We start from the raw sequence: 19,569 nt of genomic DNA on the forward strand, positions 1-19,569 counted from the left end.
TTTTTTTTTTTTTTTTTTGCGGTATGCGGGCCTCTCACTGTTGTGGCCTCTCCCGTTGAGGAGCACAGGCTCCGGACTCACAGACTCAGCGCCATGGCTCACGGGCCTAGCCGCTCCACGGCATGTGTGATCCTCCCGGACCAAGGCACAAACCTGTGTCCCCTGCATCGGCAGGCGGACTCCCAACCACTGCGCCTCCAGGGAAGCCCGCGAGATCCTTTTTGACCTACATCTTAGAGAAATGGAAATAAAAACAAAACTAAACAAATGACCTAATGAAACTTAAATGCTTTTACACAGCAAAGGAAACCATAAACAAGATGAAAAGACAACCCTCAGCTCACAGACTCAGCGCCATGGCTAACGGGCCTAGCCGCTCCACGGCATGTGTGATCCTCCCGGACCAAGGCACAAACCTGTGTCCCCTGCATCGGCAGGCGGACTCCCAACCACTGCGCCTCCAGGGAAGCCCGCGAGATCCTTTTTGACCTACATCTTAGAGAAATGGAAATAAAAACAAAACTAAACAAATGACCTAATGAAACTTAAATGCTTTTACACAGCAAAGGAAACCATAAACAAGATGAAAAGAACTGCACTGTTGGTGGGAATGTTAACTGATACAGCCCCTATGGAGAACAGTATGGAGCTTCCTTAAAAAACTAAAAATAGAACTGCCATATGACCCAGCAATCCCACTACTGGGCATGTACCCTGAGAAAACCATAATTCAAAAAGAGTCATGTACCATAATGTTCATTGCAGCTCTATTTACAATAGTCAGGATTTGGAAGCAACCTGTGTCCATCTACAGATGAATGGATAAAGACGTAGCACATATATAGAACGGAATATTACTCAGCCTTAAAAAAGAATCAAAATTGAGTTATTTGTAGTGAGGTGGATGGACCTAGAGTCTGTCATACAGAGTGAAGTAAGTCACAAAGAGAAAAACAAATATCGTATGCTAACACATATATACGGAACATATGACCCAGCAATCCCACTACTGGGCATGTACCCTGAGAAAACCATAATTCAAAAAGAGTCATGTACCATAATGTTCATTGCAGCTCTATTTACAATAGTCAGGATTTGGAAGCAACCTGTGTCCATCTACAGATGAATGGATAAAGACGTAGCACATATATAGAATGGAATATTACTCAGCCTTAAAAAAGAATCAAAATTGAGTTATTTGTAGTGAGGTGGATGGACCTAGAGTCTGTCATACAGAGCCAAATGTTAAACAGATAGCTAGTCGGAAGCACCCACATAGCACAGGGAGATCAGCTCGGTGCTTTGTGACCGCCTAGAGGGGTGGGATAGGGAGGGTGAGAGGGAGACGCAAGAGGGAGGAGATATGGGGATATATGTATATGTATAGCTGATTCACTTTGTTATAAAGCAGAAACTAACACACCATTGTAAAGCAATTATACTCCAATAAAGATGTTTTAAAAAAACCCCAAAAACGGCACAGTACAAAAGGAAAGGAAAGGATGGGTAATATGTTATATGAAGATATGCTTAATATGTGCATGTCTAGGAAAGGAGGAGGCTAACATGTGATATCCTGTTTGTTAAAAGTAATAAAAATAAAAAATAAAAATAAAATAAAATAAAAATGCAAAGTTTACAAAAAAAAAGTCTTTCTCTATTACTATAATCTCTAGATTATCAGAATTACATTTGTGGAGATAATACAGGACATAAGATAATCTACTTTTTGAGCTCTTCAGTATTTGAGTTTCACAGATAGAGAGATAAAATGGCAGAGAAAGGGCCAGAAAGGGAACATTCATAAAAAGCTCCTAAGAAGGAATGATGAATACATTTTCTTCTACTAAATTTTAATGCTCATTTTCTCATTTCACCCTAAACATATTCCACTAGGAAAACATATTGTTACCTAAGAAACCAAAAATTGTTTACTCTCAAAAGAGCAGGAAATAAAGAAAGAAGCCAGGAAATTACGGTTTGAGAGAAAACAGCAGAGGAAGGCTAGGTTTCTACAAAAATGCATAATTTTAATCAAGAATTGATTTGTGTTAAATATATATATTTTCATCTTTATAAAGTAGTATGTAAATAGAGAACTACATGGATATTGCTACATGGAAGTTGATGCATAGGGAATTAATTGTTTTCTTTTCTAGATGTATTTTTTCCTCAGATATTTAAATGATATCTGATTAACTACTTTTTGGTATAAATTTATCTATTTATTTATTTTTGGCTGCGTTGGGTCTTCGTTGCTGCGTGTGGGCTTTCTCTAGTTGTGGTGAGCGGGGGCTACTCTTTGCGGTGCGTGGGCTTCTCATTGCTGTGGCTTCTCTTGTTGCAGAGCACGGGCTCTAGGTGCGCGGACTTCAGTAGTTGTGGCACACGGGCTCTGGAGCACAGGCTCAGTAGTTGTGGCACACGGGCTTAGTTGCTCCGTGGCATGTGGGATCTTCCCGGACCAGGGATGTAACCCGTGTCTCTTGCACTGGCAGGCGGATTCTTAACCACTGCGCCAACAGGGAAGTCCCTAACTTTCATTTTTAACTATTAAGTGTCTTCAAGATTGCTGACAGGCATCCTACTGCCTTTTCCCATTCAGCTCACTCTCTTGATGTCTGAGAAGACTTTTACACATTTTTTCCTCTTTGCTCAAACCCCCACCTCCATCTTTCCCATCCTTGCTTTTCAATGATTACCTCGTTTCCTGTATCACTAAGAAAAGGAGCAATTTTAAAATAACTTCTATATGTTTCCACTTCTCATATATATGCATCTGTATCCACACTCTCTGCCTTCATCCCTCTTGACAATCCAAGGACACTGTTCTAGCAATTGGCCCTTTTGTCTTCTGTACCACATTTCTCCTTGTCTACTGGACCATTCCTATCAGGATACAAGTATGCTGTGCTACCTCCCATCTTAAAAAAAAAAAAGATAAAAAGCTGCCCTTAACCCCACATCCTCTTTTTATTTATGACCCCATTTTTCTGTTCCTTTTTTGTAGCAAAATTCCTCATAAGAATTGTTTACACTCACTGTCTCCAATTTTTCTCCTCCAAAACTTTCTTTAACCCACTCCAATGTGGCCGTAGTCTAAAAGCATTCCACCAGTGTTTGTCAGAGTCACCAATGGTCTATACACCGCAAAATCCATAGGTCAATTCTCAGCCCATGTCTTCCGTGACCTAATTCCGTAGTGTGTGACACAGCTGATTACTCCGTCTTTTTTGAAACACACTCTTTACCTGGTTTTAGGACAGAAGTCTCCTTTGGTTCCTTCCTCCTATCTCACTGGTTGCTCCTTTGCTGGTTCTTCCCTATCTCACCGACCTCTAACATGCGGGAGTGTCCCACACCTCAGTCTGTGGTCCTTTTCTTTATTTATACTCATTCCCTGTAGGTCATTTAATCAAAGCTCATGGCTTTAACCAGTACCTATGTGCTGATGATGTCATGATTTCCAAAGTTATACCTCCAGTCTGGGCCTCCCCACTGAACCCTATAGTGATATATCCAGTTGCCTACTCAAAATGCCTGACTGGATGTTAAATAGACATCTCAAACTTAACATGTCTGATACCCAAGCTCCCAACCTGTTCCTCTTGTAGGCTCTCTCATTTCAATAAATTTACACCATTCTTTACTCAGGCCCCAAACCTTGGATTACAAAACAGCCCCCTAATTCATCTACCTATTTCTGCCCTTGGCCCCTTCATTGCTCCCACAAATTGTCTATTCTCTACCTAGCAGCCAGAAGTTTGATCATTTTACTCCTCTGTTTTAAACCCTCCAGTAGCATGTTTTTTGTTTTTTGTTTTTTTGGCTGCGCCGTGTGGCACGTGGGTTCCAAGCCGGGCCCCGGCAGTGGAAGCACGTAGTCCTAATCACTGGACTGTCAGGGAATTCCCAACACTCCAGTAGCTTTTAATCTCACTCAGATTATAAGCGGCCTATGAGACTATTACTATAATGGCCTACAAGATCCTTTATCATCTGGTCTCATCTCTGATCACCCTCCTCCTCACCCACTCTGCTCTAGACACACTGGTCTCCTGGCAGTTAGTTGAACATGCCAAACACCCACCTCTCTCAAGGCCTTTGTCCTTGTTACCGCTGTCTCAAATGCTCTTTCCCCAAATATCTGCATGGCTTGCTTCCTACCTCCCTCAGGTCTCTGCTCAAATATCACCTTTACCAGGAAGGACTTCCTTGACTATATAAAATAGCAACACTTCTCGCACCATGCCTCTCCTACCCTGCTTTATTTTTCTCCAAAGCATTCATAACTATCTTTATAGTATATATTTACTTGTTAGCTTGTTGTTTGTTTTCCTCTTAGAGTACAAACTCCAAGATGTCAGGGACTTGATCTATTTTTTTTCACTGCTGTTTCTCTAGTGCAGCAGTCCCCTACCTTTTTGGCACCAGGGACCTGTTTCCTGGAAGACAATTTTTCCATGGACAGGGGTGGGAGGGTGGGGGGTTCAGGCGGTAATGCGAGCGATGGGGAGTGGCAGATGAAGTTTCGCTGGCTTGTCAGTCACTCACCTCCTGCTGTGCGGCCCAGTCCTAACAGGCTGCTGACCAGTACCGGTCCGTGGCCTGGGGGTTGGGGACCCCTGCTCTAGTGTTTATAGATTAGGGCCTAGCACATGGCACTTAATAGGTGTTTATTGAAGAAATGACAAATCCACAGAGATCAAATTAAAAAGTTAAATTTGTATAATTTCACCCAAAACCTGAAGATGACAAAAGACCCATGGCTTAAATAATTTAGAGCATGGAGAGTTTGTTTGGTAATAAGTAACAGTAACTTTTGTGAAGGTCAGCTCAGTCTCCTAAAAGAGGAACTATTCCTTCACTGGTATTAGCCTACAAACACTACATAATATGAATGTGAAAATTTAAACAAATAAATCACTATTAAACTTTCAGACAAATAACTCATTTACTGAGCATCAACTTACGTTTTAAAACATGGGTCACCAGACATCAGCTGCATACTGATTAAAACCTAAACATAAGAAAAAGAAATATTGTAATTATAAAAATCTTGAGAGGAGAAGCCACATTCTGCTAATCTATGCACCTTCCACATCACCTAGTCCAGTATTTCCTATTTATAAATAAAATGATTACTGAATTGGGTTATATCCAATATTGAATTGCTGCTTTATACAGACATAGGTTAAAAAATCATTTTTAACATTAACAACTTTGTCACTGCAAAAATAAGAGAGGAAAAGATGGAAACAAAAAGCAAGGGCTTCACCAGTAACAATCTTCTGGGTGTGTGCTGTTCTGGTCTATTTTATCTGTCTTTCCTCCCAGACTCCTGTGGTGTTTAAGTGTCTGGAATGTTTTCCTCCAACATGTTTGCCATAATGATGCTTTCAAGGGTGCCTGCTGGTGGCCTGTAAGAGTAGAATGCTTCTGGCCTTTGTTCTAGCTTTGGACAAGAATGAATGAATGAATTTTTTTTAATCATTCATGATTTTATTCATTCATGAAGCAATTATAATATTTTGTAAAGATCAGGCTTAGAAATATCTGATCTTCCTGACACCCCGAGCTATTCAAGACCCTTCACCCATGGTAAGAGGCATTTCCTCTGGAGGATCTCTATATGTGTTTATCCTGAAGACTAAATGCTTAATTCAAGTCTCCACATACCTATTAGCAGCATCTGAAATATGAAATGCACAGGGTTATCTATGCAGTTCCCCATTCTAAGAAGCTAGAGAATAAAAGGACTCAATATATGGAGAAATGTGAACTCTCATACACTCTGCTAATGGGAATATAAAATATTTCAACCACTTGAAAACCAGTCAGGTAGCTCTGCAAAAGGTTAAAAGCAGAGTTACCATGTGACCCAAGAATTCTGCTCCAAGAGTACTTACTCTTGGATACATGCCCAAGAGAAAAGAAAATATATGCCCACAATGAAACTTGTATATGAATGTCCATAGCAGCATTGTTCATAATAGTTAAAAAGTGAAAACAACAAGCCAAATGACCATTAACTGATGAATAAATAAAATGTGGTATAGCCATACAATGGAATATTACTTAGCCACAAAAGGAGTGTAGTACTGACACATGCTACACCATGGATGAACCTTGAAAACATTATGCTAAGTTTAGAGAAGCCAGACACAAAACATTACATAGTCTATAATCACATTTATATGAAATGTTTGGAATAGGTAAATCCATAGACAGAGAGTAGATTAGTGGTTGTTTAGGCTGGGGGGAAGGGAGAAGAGTTGGGGGAAAGTGGGAAGTGACTGCTATTGGGCACATACGAGGTTTCTTTTTTGGGGTGATGAAGATGTTCTAAAATTGATTATGGCAATAGTCGGACACACCTATGAATATACTAAAAACCATTCAATTGTGTACCTTAACTGAGTGAAATGTATGGTAAGTGAATCATAGCTCAATAAAGCTATAAAAATTTAGAAGTACTCAATGTCCTTCTCTACCTACCAAATGGATCAGCTTCTCTCTCAAGGTACTTAACTATGTGACTTTAACTAATGTTCTTGCCACCTTCTAGAAAGAAGGAGTTAGCATCTGTAGAACATCCACCCTGCCCCAGAGTATACTAGGCTCTGTGAGGATACTACTGCAAACACATTCTGGGTAATCTACCAGGCCAAGACCTTTTAGAGAAGGTCTCTGGAAACAGCCTCCCCCGCCTCCCAGATTCTGCTGACGTCATCGCAAGCCAATGCCACTTAGCAGCTGAAGTTCTAGGGAGGGCAGGGAAGCCGTGAGTAAGCACAGGAAGTTGGTCTACAGACAGAATGATAATGCAGAGAGCCAAGAACAGTCCCTGAGAGGCCGAGAAAGCTCCTTTAGTTCCTGGGAGTTCAGGTCTGGTTGTAACTTCCCATCCTAGGGCTCTATGAAACGTCCTTGTGTTTGAACTAAAGTTCTCTTTTACATGAGCTAACCTGAGGGATTTCTATTCCATACAACTAGTGTTGGCAAAATCACATACAGTAACTCATTTAGGCCTCAAGAACAGGTCCCTGGGGCAAGTAATGAGATTCCCCTTTTACAGAGGAGGAAACAGTGGGGCAGAGGTGAAGTGCTTACACAGGGCTCCAGAGATCTAAGAACAAACACAGAGCCCTGACGCCATAATCCACGCTCCTGCCACGTGGCTGGGATTATGCTCTGTAAGCTCCCTAAACCTCTGGCTACTCAAAAAATTCTGGTTGAATGAATGAATGAATACTTAGAGTACTATTATTCAGAAATGGTATATTTTTGTTGGACCAGAATTTAAAGCTTTGCTAATGCTTTTTGAAATGCTGCTATTCTCTAGGTGCTGACTGCCTTTTAAGAATCAGCCATAGGATCTTATTGTGTTCTGGGAATAATAATGATAATGGTAATAGTAACAAAAACCTTAACAGTAGTCATGAATTAAGAATTTATTAAGTGCCAAGCATAAGCTATGTGGGTTTGAAAACTGTTAGATATAGGGTAATTCTTTTGTCCACTAACTTCTGACCATTCAGTTTTTATTCAGGATTATTTTCCTTTCTTATCATTAGATAACTTACCATAATGGGGTAAACCTAATTAAAACACAGCAAAAGGTTTATCCAGTGAGTTTTACTAGATGCAAGGTACCTTAAAAACATTTTCTCTACTGGTTTCATTTAATACTCCAGCTCTCTGAAGTATGTATTCCCTCTGGGTTCACCAGGATACATGGCTCCTGAAGGGACTTGGAAACAGTAGGGCAGATGCCCAAAGTGAGTTTCACCTGTCATTTCACTTGTTGCGAGAGAACCCAGTGACTTCTATGTGCCCACCACAGCTGCTTTGGAAGTCACCCCTTGGGAGCTATAAGCATTGTAAGGTATTCATTTATGATGCTCCTTCCACTCATTGAGCCCTTATGCTGTAGTGGTTGTGTGTATTCTTCCCTGAATGTTTACAGCACCATGTGATCATGAAGGTGAACATTTGTTAGTTTTCAGTGCTTCTGTGATTTGGATAGTTTTTTCTTCTACATGATGAGTATTTCAGTGGTATGTGCAGCTTATGATCTCAATACTGATTCCCATCTTGCCCTTGACAGTATATACCTATGATTATTTAAAGGCAGAGAATCTCATTTGTTGACATGTAAATCTAGAAACGTGCTTACTTTAAGAATGGAATTATCCTGTCTTGTATTTTTGGTATCATAGCCTTCCAGTAAACAGCGGCGAGTAGTACTTCCTGATCCAGCAAACTCTGCCAGGTTTAGATCTGCAAAGCCCAGCTATGAAAAGAAAGATAATTATATTAATAGAATACCTACTCGGCTTCTATCATATTATCTTTAAAATAAACATTCAACCCATGCTCTAGCCAAGTGGTCTCAAACTTCAGTTATTTGCAGTTTTTGCCAACTTAACAACACCTGTTCTATTCTTCGCTTAATATTGGGTTGGCCAAAAAGTTTCTTCGATTAATGAATACGTTGTTCAATCAAGTTCTTGGTGAAAATGAAAAATGTGTCTTTTTTCTTGAAACCGAACGAACTTTTTGGCCATCCCAATGTGTCTCAAAAAATTGGCTCCCTTTTTGCAAAAATGTATTACCTGTTCTCCTCTTGTCTTAGGCAATATGATCTCTGAAATCACATATTTGATTGCTAAATGTATTTTTCTGCACACATTAAAATATATAACTTGGGCTTCCCTGGTGGCGCAGTGGCTGAGAGTCCGCCTGCCGATGCAGGGGACACGGGTTCGTGCCCCGGTCCGGCTGGGCCCGTGAGCCATGGCCGCTGAGCCTGCGCGTCTGGAGCCTGTGCTCCGCAACGGGAGAGGCCACAACAGTGAGAGGACTGCGTACCACAAAAAAACCCCCAAAAAACAAACAAAAAAAAAACCAGAAAAAAAATATATAACTTAACGTAAAAATAATGCATATTAAACAACTGAAATCACTGCAAGTTAGCAGTGGTGCTCACACCGCTCTATGGGAAATACTAGCAGACCAATCATGGTCATTTGCACACACACAGAGAAAACCAATCAGACTCTCCTCTCCCTGTTCTGGTCTGGCTCTATTCCCAGTTAACCACTGGTGACTGCAGATAGTTGCAGGTTATTAAGTTCTCACTGCCCACCCCAGAGCAAAATGATTTAAGTGTATCACATACTTTCTTTGGTACAAGCTCCTCCTCCTTTACCACCTTCCACAACACTTGCCTTGCTGGTCCCCCTTGAGCTGAATCTCTCTTTATGAAGCCTTCTTCCTTCCTTCCCCACACCAACCTTGTCTGCTGTTACCCAGAAGCTCAGCTCAAATGCATTCCTCCCTCTTATTACTACTCGGGTTTGGTCCCCATTATCTGCAGCTACCAAAGATTACCCTATGGTCTTTCCTCTGATGTTGCTCAATCCTATTTCTCATTTCCAAGTGGCACAAAAAATCACTCCTTTACATCATTATTTTTTGAACAGTCTATTTTATATGACTAAGTGTATATAGTCTTTTATTAACAAAAAAATGTTTTGAGCTTGCAAGTACATCTCCCTGAATATATAATAAAAAGTATGATACACGTCAAACCCTGCTTGATTTTAAGTTGAGTGCTGTGATTTTAAGTTGCCTGCTTTAATGCTTTAAAACATGCAGTGAAGAACATATGAATGGCATTTAAGATGAAGATTTTTATTGTAGGATGGAGCATTATTTTAGTGGTTTTTAATCAGTATAAGAAGAATGAAGATTAAGAACTTAAGAGACCAGTTGAAGGACCACAAGCTCCAAAAGCAGTAAGTCAGGAACATATCCAGCCACAGGTAATATCTACCTAATCTTCACATGATTACTCTGGTCTTACTGCCTCTTTTAGGGGTCCAAGAGATCAGCAAAAAGCCTGGATATGATCAGGGCAAAGCCACATCCAAATGAACATGGGAAGACTCCTGTGGCTGTGTGATCACACATCATCCACATGCCTTATTTCATACATTATCCTTTCTCTTTGAACCTCCAATACCTTTTCCATCCACACTCTTTGCTGATGTCTTGCTTCCTATTTCACTCAGAAATAAAAGCAATCAAAAGAGCATTCACCTTCCACAAGCTCTTATCACCAGCCACATCCGCTCGCCTACCTGAATCTGTGCCCACATATTTACCTTCCCACTTACTGTAAGTGAGCTGGCTGGGCTCCCATCCAAGGCCAACCACTCTCCTCTCGCCTATTCAAGCTCATCGCTTCAGGGATTCTTCCCTCTCTGTGGATCATTCCCTGAACACAAACATGCTGGATTTTCTCCCATCTTAATGAACAAAAAAACACAAAACCTCATGCCACACCTCTCTCCAGTCTACTGTAATATTTTTCTGCTCCCCTTTGGAGCAAGACTCCTCGAAAGACTTGTCTATATTGACTGTCTCGGATTCCTCTGTCCATAGCCACCTCATCAACTTCATTTCCCCCTCTCCTCCTCATCCACTCTTCCAGCCACAAGGTCCTTTTCCTTAAAAAAATGCCAAGATTACCTCAAGGCCTTTAGCACTTACTGCTCTTTTGCCTGATACATTCTCTCTTAGATCTTCTCACAGCTTTCTTCCTCACTGCATTAGGGTCTATGTTCAAATGTCATCTCTCTAAAGGGGGCTCCCCTGACCATTCTAGAACGTGCCTGGCTCCCCCCTCCCCTCCCCTGTAGCTGTCACTGTCTACCCCTTACCTGCTTTATTTTTCTTAGTAGTTATCGTCACATCATGTATATACACATTTCATATTTATTTTATTGTCTGTCCCCCTCCCTCAATCCCCCATTAGAATGTAAGCTCCCTAGACTCAGGGATTTTTGTCTGTTTTGTTTACTGCTGTATCTCTAATACTTAAAATAGTGGCAGGAACAATGCTTGGCACATGGTAGGCAGTTAACACGTATTTTTTGAATAAAAAACAGCCCTTTGGCTTACCATCCACTGTTGGAATGCTGGTATTACAGTCACTAAGCATAAAGCAAGTTTTTTAAAAAAAGAATCTGGTCAGTCCCCATTAAGAAAGCATGCTAAGGTCAACATTTACTGAGCACCTTTCACGTGCCAGGCCCTGCTTTAAATACTGGAAAACAGTGATGAACAGGACAGATAAGAACCGTCTGGCAAGAGCTTACATTGTAATGAGGTACAAGACAGTCCATATTTCCTTATGATTTTCTCTTTGGTTTCACTGAGATAAGCTGTCTCAATAAAATGGCATATATATATGTATATATATATATATATAAATTGTAGGTATAACTGTGGTAGAGCTTCCTTCAATTGGCAAATAATTTTGAGCATCTTCATTCCAGATAATGTTAGGTATTAGGAATGTATATTATTCCTATTCTCAAGGAACTCATAGTTTAATAAGGGAAGATAGAAAAGGAAATAAATTCCTATAAAAAAGTATAAGTGCTGTGATAAAGGAAGGCACAATTACAAGAAAGAGAGGAAAAAACTTCTCAGTGGGGAGGGATGACTAAGTTGAGTATTTAATGATACATGAGTCGACAGAAGCACATGCATGGCAGGGAAAACATCAAGTCACAAGGCAACAAGGCAAAAACAGCACAGCACACTCCAGGAACATTCTCTGGGCAGTATGTCTGAAGCATAAGGATGAGTGAGTGAGTCGGTGAGTGTGCAGAGAGATGATCTGCAAACCAAGATGGGTCCAATATGCTAGGTTAAAGACTTTTCATTTCATTTTCCTTTACAGGCAATAGAGAGCTGCTGAAGGACTAAAAGTGGGGGAAGGATATGATCATCTTTGAATTTCAGAACAATCCCTCTGGCAATAATATAGAGGATGAACTGGTGGGAGACGACAGAGGCAGAGAAAAGAAAGGAGGCCAATGCAGGTTTTAAATAAGAAATAATGAGGGCATAACCTAGGGCAGTGGTCTTGGGACTGGAGAGAAGAGATGGTTTCAAAAGCTTTTTAGAAGGGAGAAATCAAGATCTGTCAGTCAAAGCAGACTGTTTTTTGCCTACCCACCATTCGATGCCCTGATATTCCTTGCTAGCAAGTCCTGATTTTATTCAAGTGTCCACTCTTAGTTCATCCATGTACACAAGGAAAGTAACCCAACCTCTAGCTGACTGTTAAAATTGTGATTAGTCTAAGCTAACCATGGCAATCCATTCCTACTGCCCATGACTAGTTTAGGAGTGGGCATATGATCCAGTTGTGTCCAATCAAAGGTACAGGGAGGGCTTCCCTGGTGGCGCAGTGTGGTTGAGAGTCCGCCTGCCGATGCAGGGGACACGGGTTCGTGCCCCGGTCCGGGAAGATCCCACATGCCGCGGAGCGGCTGGGCCCGTGAGCCATGGCCGCTGAGCCTGCGCGTCCGGAGCCTGTGCTCCGCAGCGGGAGAGGCCACGGTAGTGAGAGGCCTGCGTACTGCAAAAAAAAAAAAAAAAAAAAAAAAAAAGGTACAGGGAAATCCTCTGGGGGCCATGTAGGAAAAGTTTTCTCACTTGAAAAAGTCATAAATGGGGAAGCAGCTGGGCTTTGTCATATGTGAATGTGTTGACTAAAACTTGAGCAGCTAGCCACCTCCTGACCATGAAGGGAGCTAGCCAAGGACAAAGCCATCACATAGAGAATGTAAGAAAAAAAAAGAGAAAAGTAACATGGATTCTTGATGATGTTCTCTAGTCAGTGGCTTAACCAATCCTGGAGCAGCTCTATCTCATATCTATAGCTCTATCTCATATCTACCTGTTTTGTGAGATTAAAAAAATCTCTAGGTGAGGAGGGTTTTCTGTTACTTGTACCAAAGAGCATCCGAACTGATATTGCAGCCAACTAGTTTTAGAGGCGTAGGTAGATTTGATAGTTGAAACTAGTGCCCTGGTTCTTGGCTTAGATGCTTAGATGACTAGACTGATGGAACTACCATCACAGAGAAATACAAGAGGAGTATGTGGGGAGTTCCCTGGTGGTTAGGATTCCGGGCTTTCACTACCATGGCCCGGGTTCAATCCCTGGTCAGGGAACTGAGATCCTGCAAGTGACACAGCGTGGCCAAAAAAAAAAAAAAAAAAAAAAAAAAGTGGTTTAGAGATTAAAGAGGTTTAGAAATAAAAGAGTTGGGTTTCTGGTAGTATTATTAATTACTAATTCCTTCTATCCAGGAAAAAGTGAGCACATTCATTAGTAATTCCATACAGCTAGTAAAAGTATAAAGGACAGTAGTGATCATGTATACAGAGTGCTAAGAGAGCACAGAGGGGGAGTCCTATTCCACTGGGGGTTGGGTGGGACTGAGAATACTTCCCAAGGGAAACTGAATTAACAGTTGTTACTGTTTAATGCAAACCAGAGATTGTCTCCTAGTAAGGAAACTGAAACTTAAGAATAACATCCCATAATCAACATTTAGAAAGAATATGCCTATAATTTATTGTTGGATCCAACTATTCAATCTCTGAGTTGCTTTATTTAAAAACAGCCAAGCTTAAACAGCAATTAGAAAAGCAAACCATTTTAATTTTTAAGCTTATAAATAGCAATGAATGATATTACAAATTCCAAAGGTGTTAAAGAACACCAACTTACCTTTGCATAAGCTTTTCCACCTTTTAATTCCTGCCAAAGATAAAAAACACTATAAGGATATCATATGACTAAAGATTTAAAATTAAATATATGTCAAATAATTTTGAGGTAGATATTTACAGGCTAGCAAATACAGAGTAAAATTCTGATGATCTTAAATCCAACTGTTTGGATGTCCCCTGCCCCCCTGAAAATAACCAGAATTTTTATTTAGAATTTAACTTAAATCTGAAGGAGACAAATGGTGAGAAGACAAGCTAATATTTAATCTATTTGCTGAAGAAGAAACACCCAAAAATGTCCTGGACACATTGCAAGAACATACATCACCACAGAAAAGTTAAATTAATTACTGAGTTAAGCATATTAATAATATATTGTACAAAGATTTCAACAAGAGTTGAAACCCCTGCCCCAGAGACAACCACTGTTATCAATTTTTAGGAATTGTCCAAAAGATGTGTATATACATTTCTGCTTTACTCAAATGATAGCACACTACATATACTGTTCTATACCTTTTTTCCACTTAATATATATGGCATTGTTCTATGGTAATACAGTAGAAACTCCCTTATCTAATTCTTATCTAAGTGAAGGAGACTGGCAAAAGTGAAAAGTAAAAAAAAAAAAAAAAAAAAATATATATATATATATATATATCTGTATCTATCTTAACATTTTATTTTAAAATATATAACATTAATTTGCCAAATCCCTCAATTTAGGACATCACACAGATGCAAGAATTAAGTGTAAAACACTTAGAACACTGCTTAGCATACAGTATACGTACTCTGTATTATGTGTTTGCCATTAAAATTAGGGCCAAATTCTCCTCTCCTCACTCACTTTTTTGTTTTTTCTAGTGGGTATTTTTTCCTTTATTTAAGTTTACAAAATACATGCTTATAGAAAATTAAAACATTATAGAAATATATAAAGCCAATCATGAAAGTTCTCCCATAATCCCACTCTCACAAAGCCACTGATAACAATGTGGTGTTACTTCTCCATTATTTTTTAGAGCATTAACAAGTTACTCTACCAAAAAAAAATGCTTGCACAGCTTCCTTTTTTATATAAGAGTAAAATTTGGACATGTTATTTCAGAGATATTTCTCACTCTTAATGGAGAGAAACTACATGAAGATACCATAATCTACTATACCAGTCCTTTATTGTTAGGACATCTGGGCTAGTTTTAATTAAAGACAAAGGTGAAATAAATTTGCTGTGTACAGTTGTCAGATTATTCCCATTAGGCAGTTTCCTAGTAATTTCATTTCTAATGAAGAGTTAGCCAAAGATTCCAAGCATCTTCAGTATATTCTGGAAAACTACCCTCCTAAAGGTTGTAACAACTACACTCCCACCTACAGCATGCAAGATGGGATATGTATATTTGGAAATGCTTATTCAAAATTATGCTATAATTTCTTAATTTGAAACAAATTTTAAACTGATTGTTCCTGTAATTTTGTTTTCTAACTATAGAAAGTGAAGTGTGACAAATTTTCTTGCCTGATAGGGAATCAGGATGCTAAGGACAGGGTTTATAAAACTCAGTATATGCCAGAAAGAGGCACAGGCATCAGAAACTTAAGTAACACTTTTCTATGAAGTCTTCACAAAAGACTGTAGCCCTTGCTATAGCTTCAAATACATCCATTGGTATCTCCAGTTATTTCTCCAGGGTTTGATACCTATATTGGTAACCTACTGCTTGTGGAATACAATTGAAACTCAAAACATAAGCTTTCCCTGCCACCACAAGCTGTTCTCATTCAACTGCAGCAGACAACTCTCTACTCCTGGGACACACACCTCTCACATGTCTGGTTTGTCACTTCACACATTTTAGAGTACCCTTTTTCCTCTCTGACCTCTCTCAAGACTCAGCTCAAACACCACTGACTCTTATGAAGTCTTCCACAATCCTCCTCAGGGAAAATAAATGGGCTTTTCCTCTGTGTTATCCTGGCTTTCTGCTGGTACCTCTATGACAGCATTTCTGTAATAAGGTACTAAAGTGGAAGTCTTAAAGGAGCGGTCCCCAACCTTTCTGGCACCAGCGACCAGCTTCATGGAAGACAATTTTTCCATGGACTGGGGCTGGGGTGGTGGGGGATGGTTTCAGGATGATTCAAGTGCATTACATTTATTGTACACTTTATTTCTATTATTGTTACACTGTAATATAAAATGAAATAATTATACAACTCACCATAATGCAGAATCAGTGGGAGCCCTGAGCTTGTTTTCACTTGCCACCCACTGATAGGGTTCTGACATGAGTCTGCAAGCATCTGATTTATTATGGTCTCTGTGCAGTCAGACCTCTCGGCTAATGATAATCTGTATTTTCAGCCGCTCCCCAGCACTAGCATCACCACCTCAGCTCCACCTCCGATCATCAGGCATTAGGTTCTCATAAGGAGCGCGCAACCTAGATCCCCCACATGTGCAGTTCACGGTAGAGTTCGCGCTCCTGTGAGAATCCAATGCAGACGCTGATCTGACAGAAGGAGGAGCTCAGGCAGTAATGCGAGTGATGGGGAGTGGCTGTAAATAAATACAGATGAAGCTTCGCTCACTCACCTGCCGCTCACCTCCTGCTGTGCGGCCCAGTTCCTAACAGGCCACGGACCAGTGCCGGGGTTGGGGACCCCTGTCTTAAAAGACAGACACACCTCACCTGTCTACTTCCTGAACAGTATCTAGTGCAGAACTTTATAGAACATGCACTCAGAAACTGTGGAATAAACATACAGAAGACTTCAAATCCTCTAATCCCAAATTATCAGTCACAGATATCAGTTTTTAAAGGATTAAAAAGACTGCTCCCCTCAAAACATGTCCTACTACAGTAAGCAGTTCTGTTAAGTTAAAAAAAAAAGGTGTGTTTTAATAAAAGTGATAAATCATTCTATCTTTAGGAGAGCTATGTTCAACAAACCCACATATGCTTGATATCTGCATCTTACCTCCCAGGATCTCAAACTGTTTATTTTAGAAATAAAAACATGGGGAGAGGACAGTTCATTGTAAAATATGAAAAAGTAATGATTCAGGCATGTGAGTTTTTGCTTTATATTCCTAGCCAGAGCACAAATGACTGGATATTCTCATCAACACCAAGCTTAAAAAGAAACAAAAAACAAAACTGGAACCACCATGAAGACAATGCCACATTAAAATCTCTTTCTTTTGATAATTTCTGGCTTCCAGCTGACTGGATGAGTTTCTTCTGTTTCTGTATCATCCTCTCCGTACACTTTAATGGTTTTATCAGCTTCAGCTGTTAGTAACCGACTTTCAGACTGATCAAAAGCACAAGCAAATATTCCTGACTCACTGTCCAAAGACCCAGGCTGCACTGCTGCATGAACTCTCTGGAAATTGTAGCCAGTTCTCCAGTCCCGAAGATGCACAGTGCCATTGTCAGCTCCAGATACAAACAAACACTCCATCAGAATTTACTGTCAGTGTATTAATAATAGCATTGTGACCAGAAAGATTTTGAATGAAACTTCCATCAGGGAATTTCCACTGTTTTATATTATCTGGAGAACCAGATGCAAATGTATAATGTCTTGGATGTAAAACCACAGCCCTGACTGATTTTTTGTGACTTGTTAATGTGACCCTTGTTTTTCCAGCCACCAAATTCCATAATCGTATTGTAGTGTCATGGCTTCCAGTAATAATTTGTGGTTCTGCAGCTTGACACCTCACTGCAGCCACCGCATTAGTATGTCCAGATAACGTGTGTACGCTGGCTTTAGTTCTCACATCCCAAATCCGTGCAGTTGAGTCTCGGCTACAGGTCACCAGCATGTTGATTGTTGGGTGCAGATCCAAACCATACACTGTACTCAGATGTCCATGATAGTGCCTTATAACCCTATTACACTCAAGATGCCAGCAGGTGACTTGTTTGTCTTCTCCACAGGAGAACAGGTACGCACTCCTTGCGCTCACCATTACACCACGCACCGTACCGATGTGCGTTTTAACTCGCCACTAGCCAAGTCCCAGATTTTTATAGTTCTGTTAGCAGATCTAGTAACAAACCACTGATTTCCAGGTTCCACAGCAATACATCAAACCCAGGCAAGACGCCCACTGATCACTCTGTAAAGTTTCCACAGTGGGTGCCACTGAGGTTTCGGCATTGCAGGGGCTTTTTTAGCCATCAGTGTGGAGTTCTTGGCATTGCCACCATCTGTAACAACTGCCCCTGCAGGCCGTGACTGGTCAGGAGCCCCAGGGTGTTGGTATTCACCTCCAGCAGGTGCGCTACAGTTTGCATCGACCCTGGTTTGAGAAGCAGGTAATGCCACAGCGAAGGACTGTGCAGCTGATTCACTCAGCATTCTTTGGATCTTAGTGTCCGCTGTCAAAGCAACCCCAGGTCCTGGTGGATATGGATGTGTACCTGTCACCAAACATTGAACTTCTTGTCCTTGATTGGCAGGATACTGTTTGTATCCATATGAACCTGATGCATTCTGAGGGCCTTTCTCTTTAAGATTTTCTTTGGAGGTAGGCATATGCAACACCGGACCATACTCATTACGCAGCTTGATTGCCACTTGTCGTTTGTGACTGTTCATCCAAAGGCACAGGTTTTCCATCATCAGCCACAAACATGACATGGGTTCTCTTCAATAACCTGAACACAAGTGTGTGCACAGAATGTTTCTGTAACTCCTCAACCATGACGCCATGGTCTATGTAGTCACTCCGGCAGGGAAGAAACACTAATCAACAGGATGGAAACCGCCGCCACAGCTCTCCTCACTCACTTTTAAAAATGTGTTTGCTGAATGGAGCTGTCTCTTATCTTTCTTTCATAAACCAGATACACAACGCATTATCTACCATTTCGATCTTTAAAGAGGCAAACTGAAATAAGCTGAAGAGTAATCTATGGTAAATTCTATTGTTCATGAATATTTGCTATCCCTCCCCTTCCCTGCCTGTTTAGTGAGGCTGTGGCCATGCCACCAGATCTACTCCATTATGAATTACCAAATTTTCCTTCTTTATTAGGAAACTGTCATATCATTAATAGCACTTTTCATCAAACAAAGCAAAACAAAACTTTCTTCAGGTGATCTGTGTCTCTACTGGCTAATTCTTTTCTTTGCTCCCCTTTACAGCCAAACTCTTCAAAAGATTTACCCAAATATGCTGTATATCCCACTCTCTATTCAATCTTCTCTAATTGGGCTTTTGCCCTCATTTTTCCCTCTACAGTGGCTCTAAGGATTGCCAATGATCTCCATTTTTATTAAAGCCAAAGGCTTTGTCTTATCTTACTTAATTTCACAAGAGTATTTGACAGGCTTGGCCACTCTGCCTCCTTCCTTATACCATTTTGCTCTTTAAACTTCCAAGGTGCCACCATTGCCTAGTTTTACTCCTACCTCTCTGGCTGCTCCTCACTCTCCTTGGCAAGACCTATTCCTTTATTCAACCTCTGTGGAAAGAATGCTAGCTGTATCCCAACTATCCATTCTCCTCCTCTCCATAATAATAGAATCCTCTATTTTTAGTTGGGCAATGGCTACCCAAAATAAAGTAACTGACTACATTTTCCACTTGCTTTTTGTACTATGGCAGCGTAACTAAGATCTGGCCAAAAGTATACAAGAAGTGATATATATGAATTCTTCCTCCTTTCTTGTACCTGCTAAGTATTTTTATACTACCTTTAAGTGTTTGGTCTAGGCCTCTTGTCTTCTCTATCTACACTTTCTCCCTGGTTTATCCCATTCAGGTCTATGGCTTTAAATAAAAATTGTATGCTGATGACTCTCAAACCTTTATCTCTAGTCTGAACTTCTCCCGAGAGTAGTATTTTAAATGCCTACATGACATGTCCACTTGATGTCTCATAGACACCTCAAATTTAACATGGCCAAAATAGGCCTACTGATTTCTATTTATCTGCCCCC

The 19,569-nt window shown here is 40.4% G+C and overlaps 1 protein-coding gene and 1 pseudogene across 1 annotated transcript in view; both read right to left on the reverse strand.

Annotated features, from left to right (window-relative positions):
* EEIG2 (EEIG family member 2) overlaps nucleotides 1-19,569 on the reverse strand; it is a 104,692-nt gene that overhangs the window by 35,857 nt on the left and 49,266 nt on the right. The window contains exons 3-5 of the mRNA XM_024119875.2: nucleotides 13,604-13,633; nucleotides 8,180-8,296; nucleotides 4,974-5,020 (exon numbers count right to left, since the gene is read on the reverse strand). Coding sequence (XP_023975643.1) covers nucleotides 4,974-5,020; nucleotides 8,180-8,296; nucleotides 13,604-13,633 — 194 coding nt within the window. The remainder of the gene's footprint in view (nucleotides 1-4,973; nucleotides 5,021-8,179; nucleotides 8,297-13,603; nucleotides 13,634-19,569) is intronic.
* On the reverse strand, nucleotides 16,798-18,328 carry LOC102991648 (pleiotropic regulator 1-like; annotated as a pseudogene).

This window comes from Physeter macrocephalus, chromosome 4 (genome assembly GCF_002837175.3).
Source record: "Physeter macrocephalus isolate SW-GA chromosome 4, ASM283717v5, whole genome shotgun sequence".
Lineage (NCBI taxonomy): Eukaryota > Metazoa > Chordata > Mammalia > Artiodactyla > Physeteridae > Physeter > Physeter macrocephalus.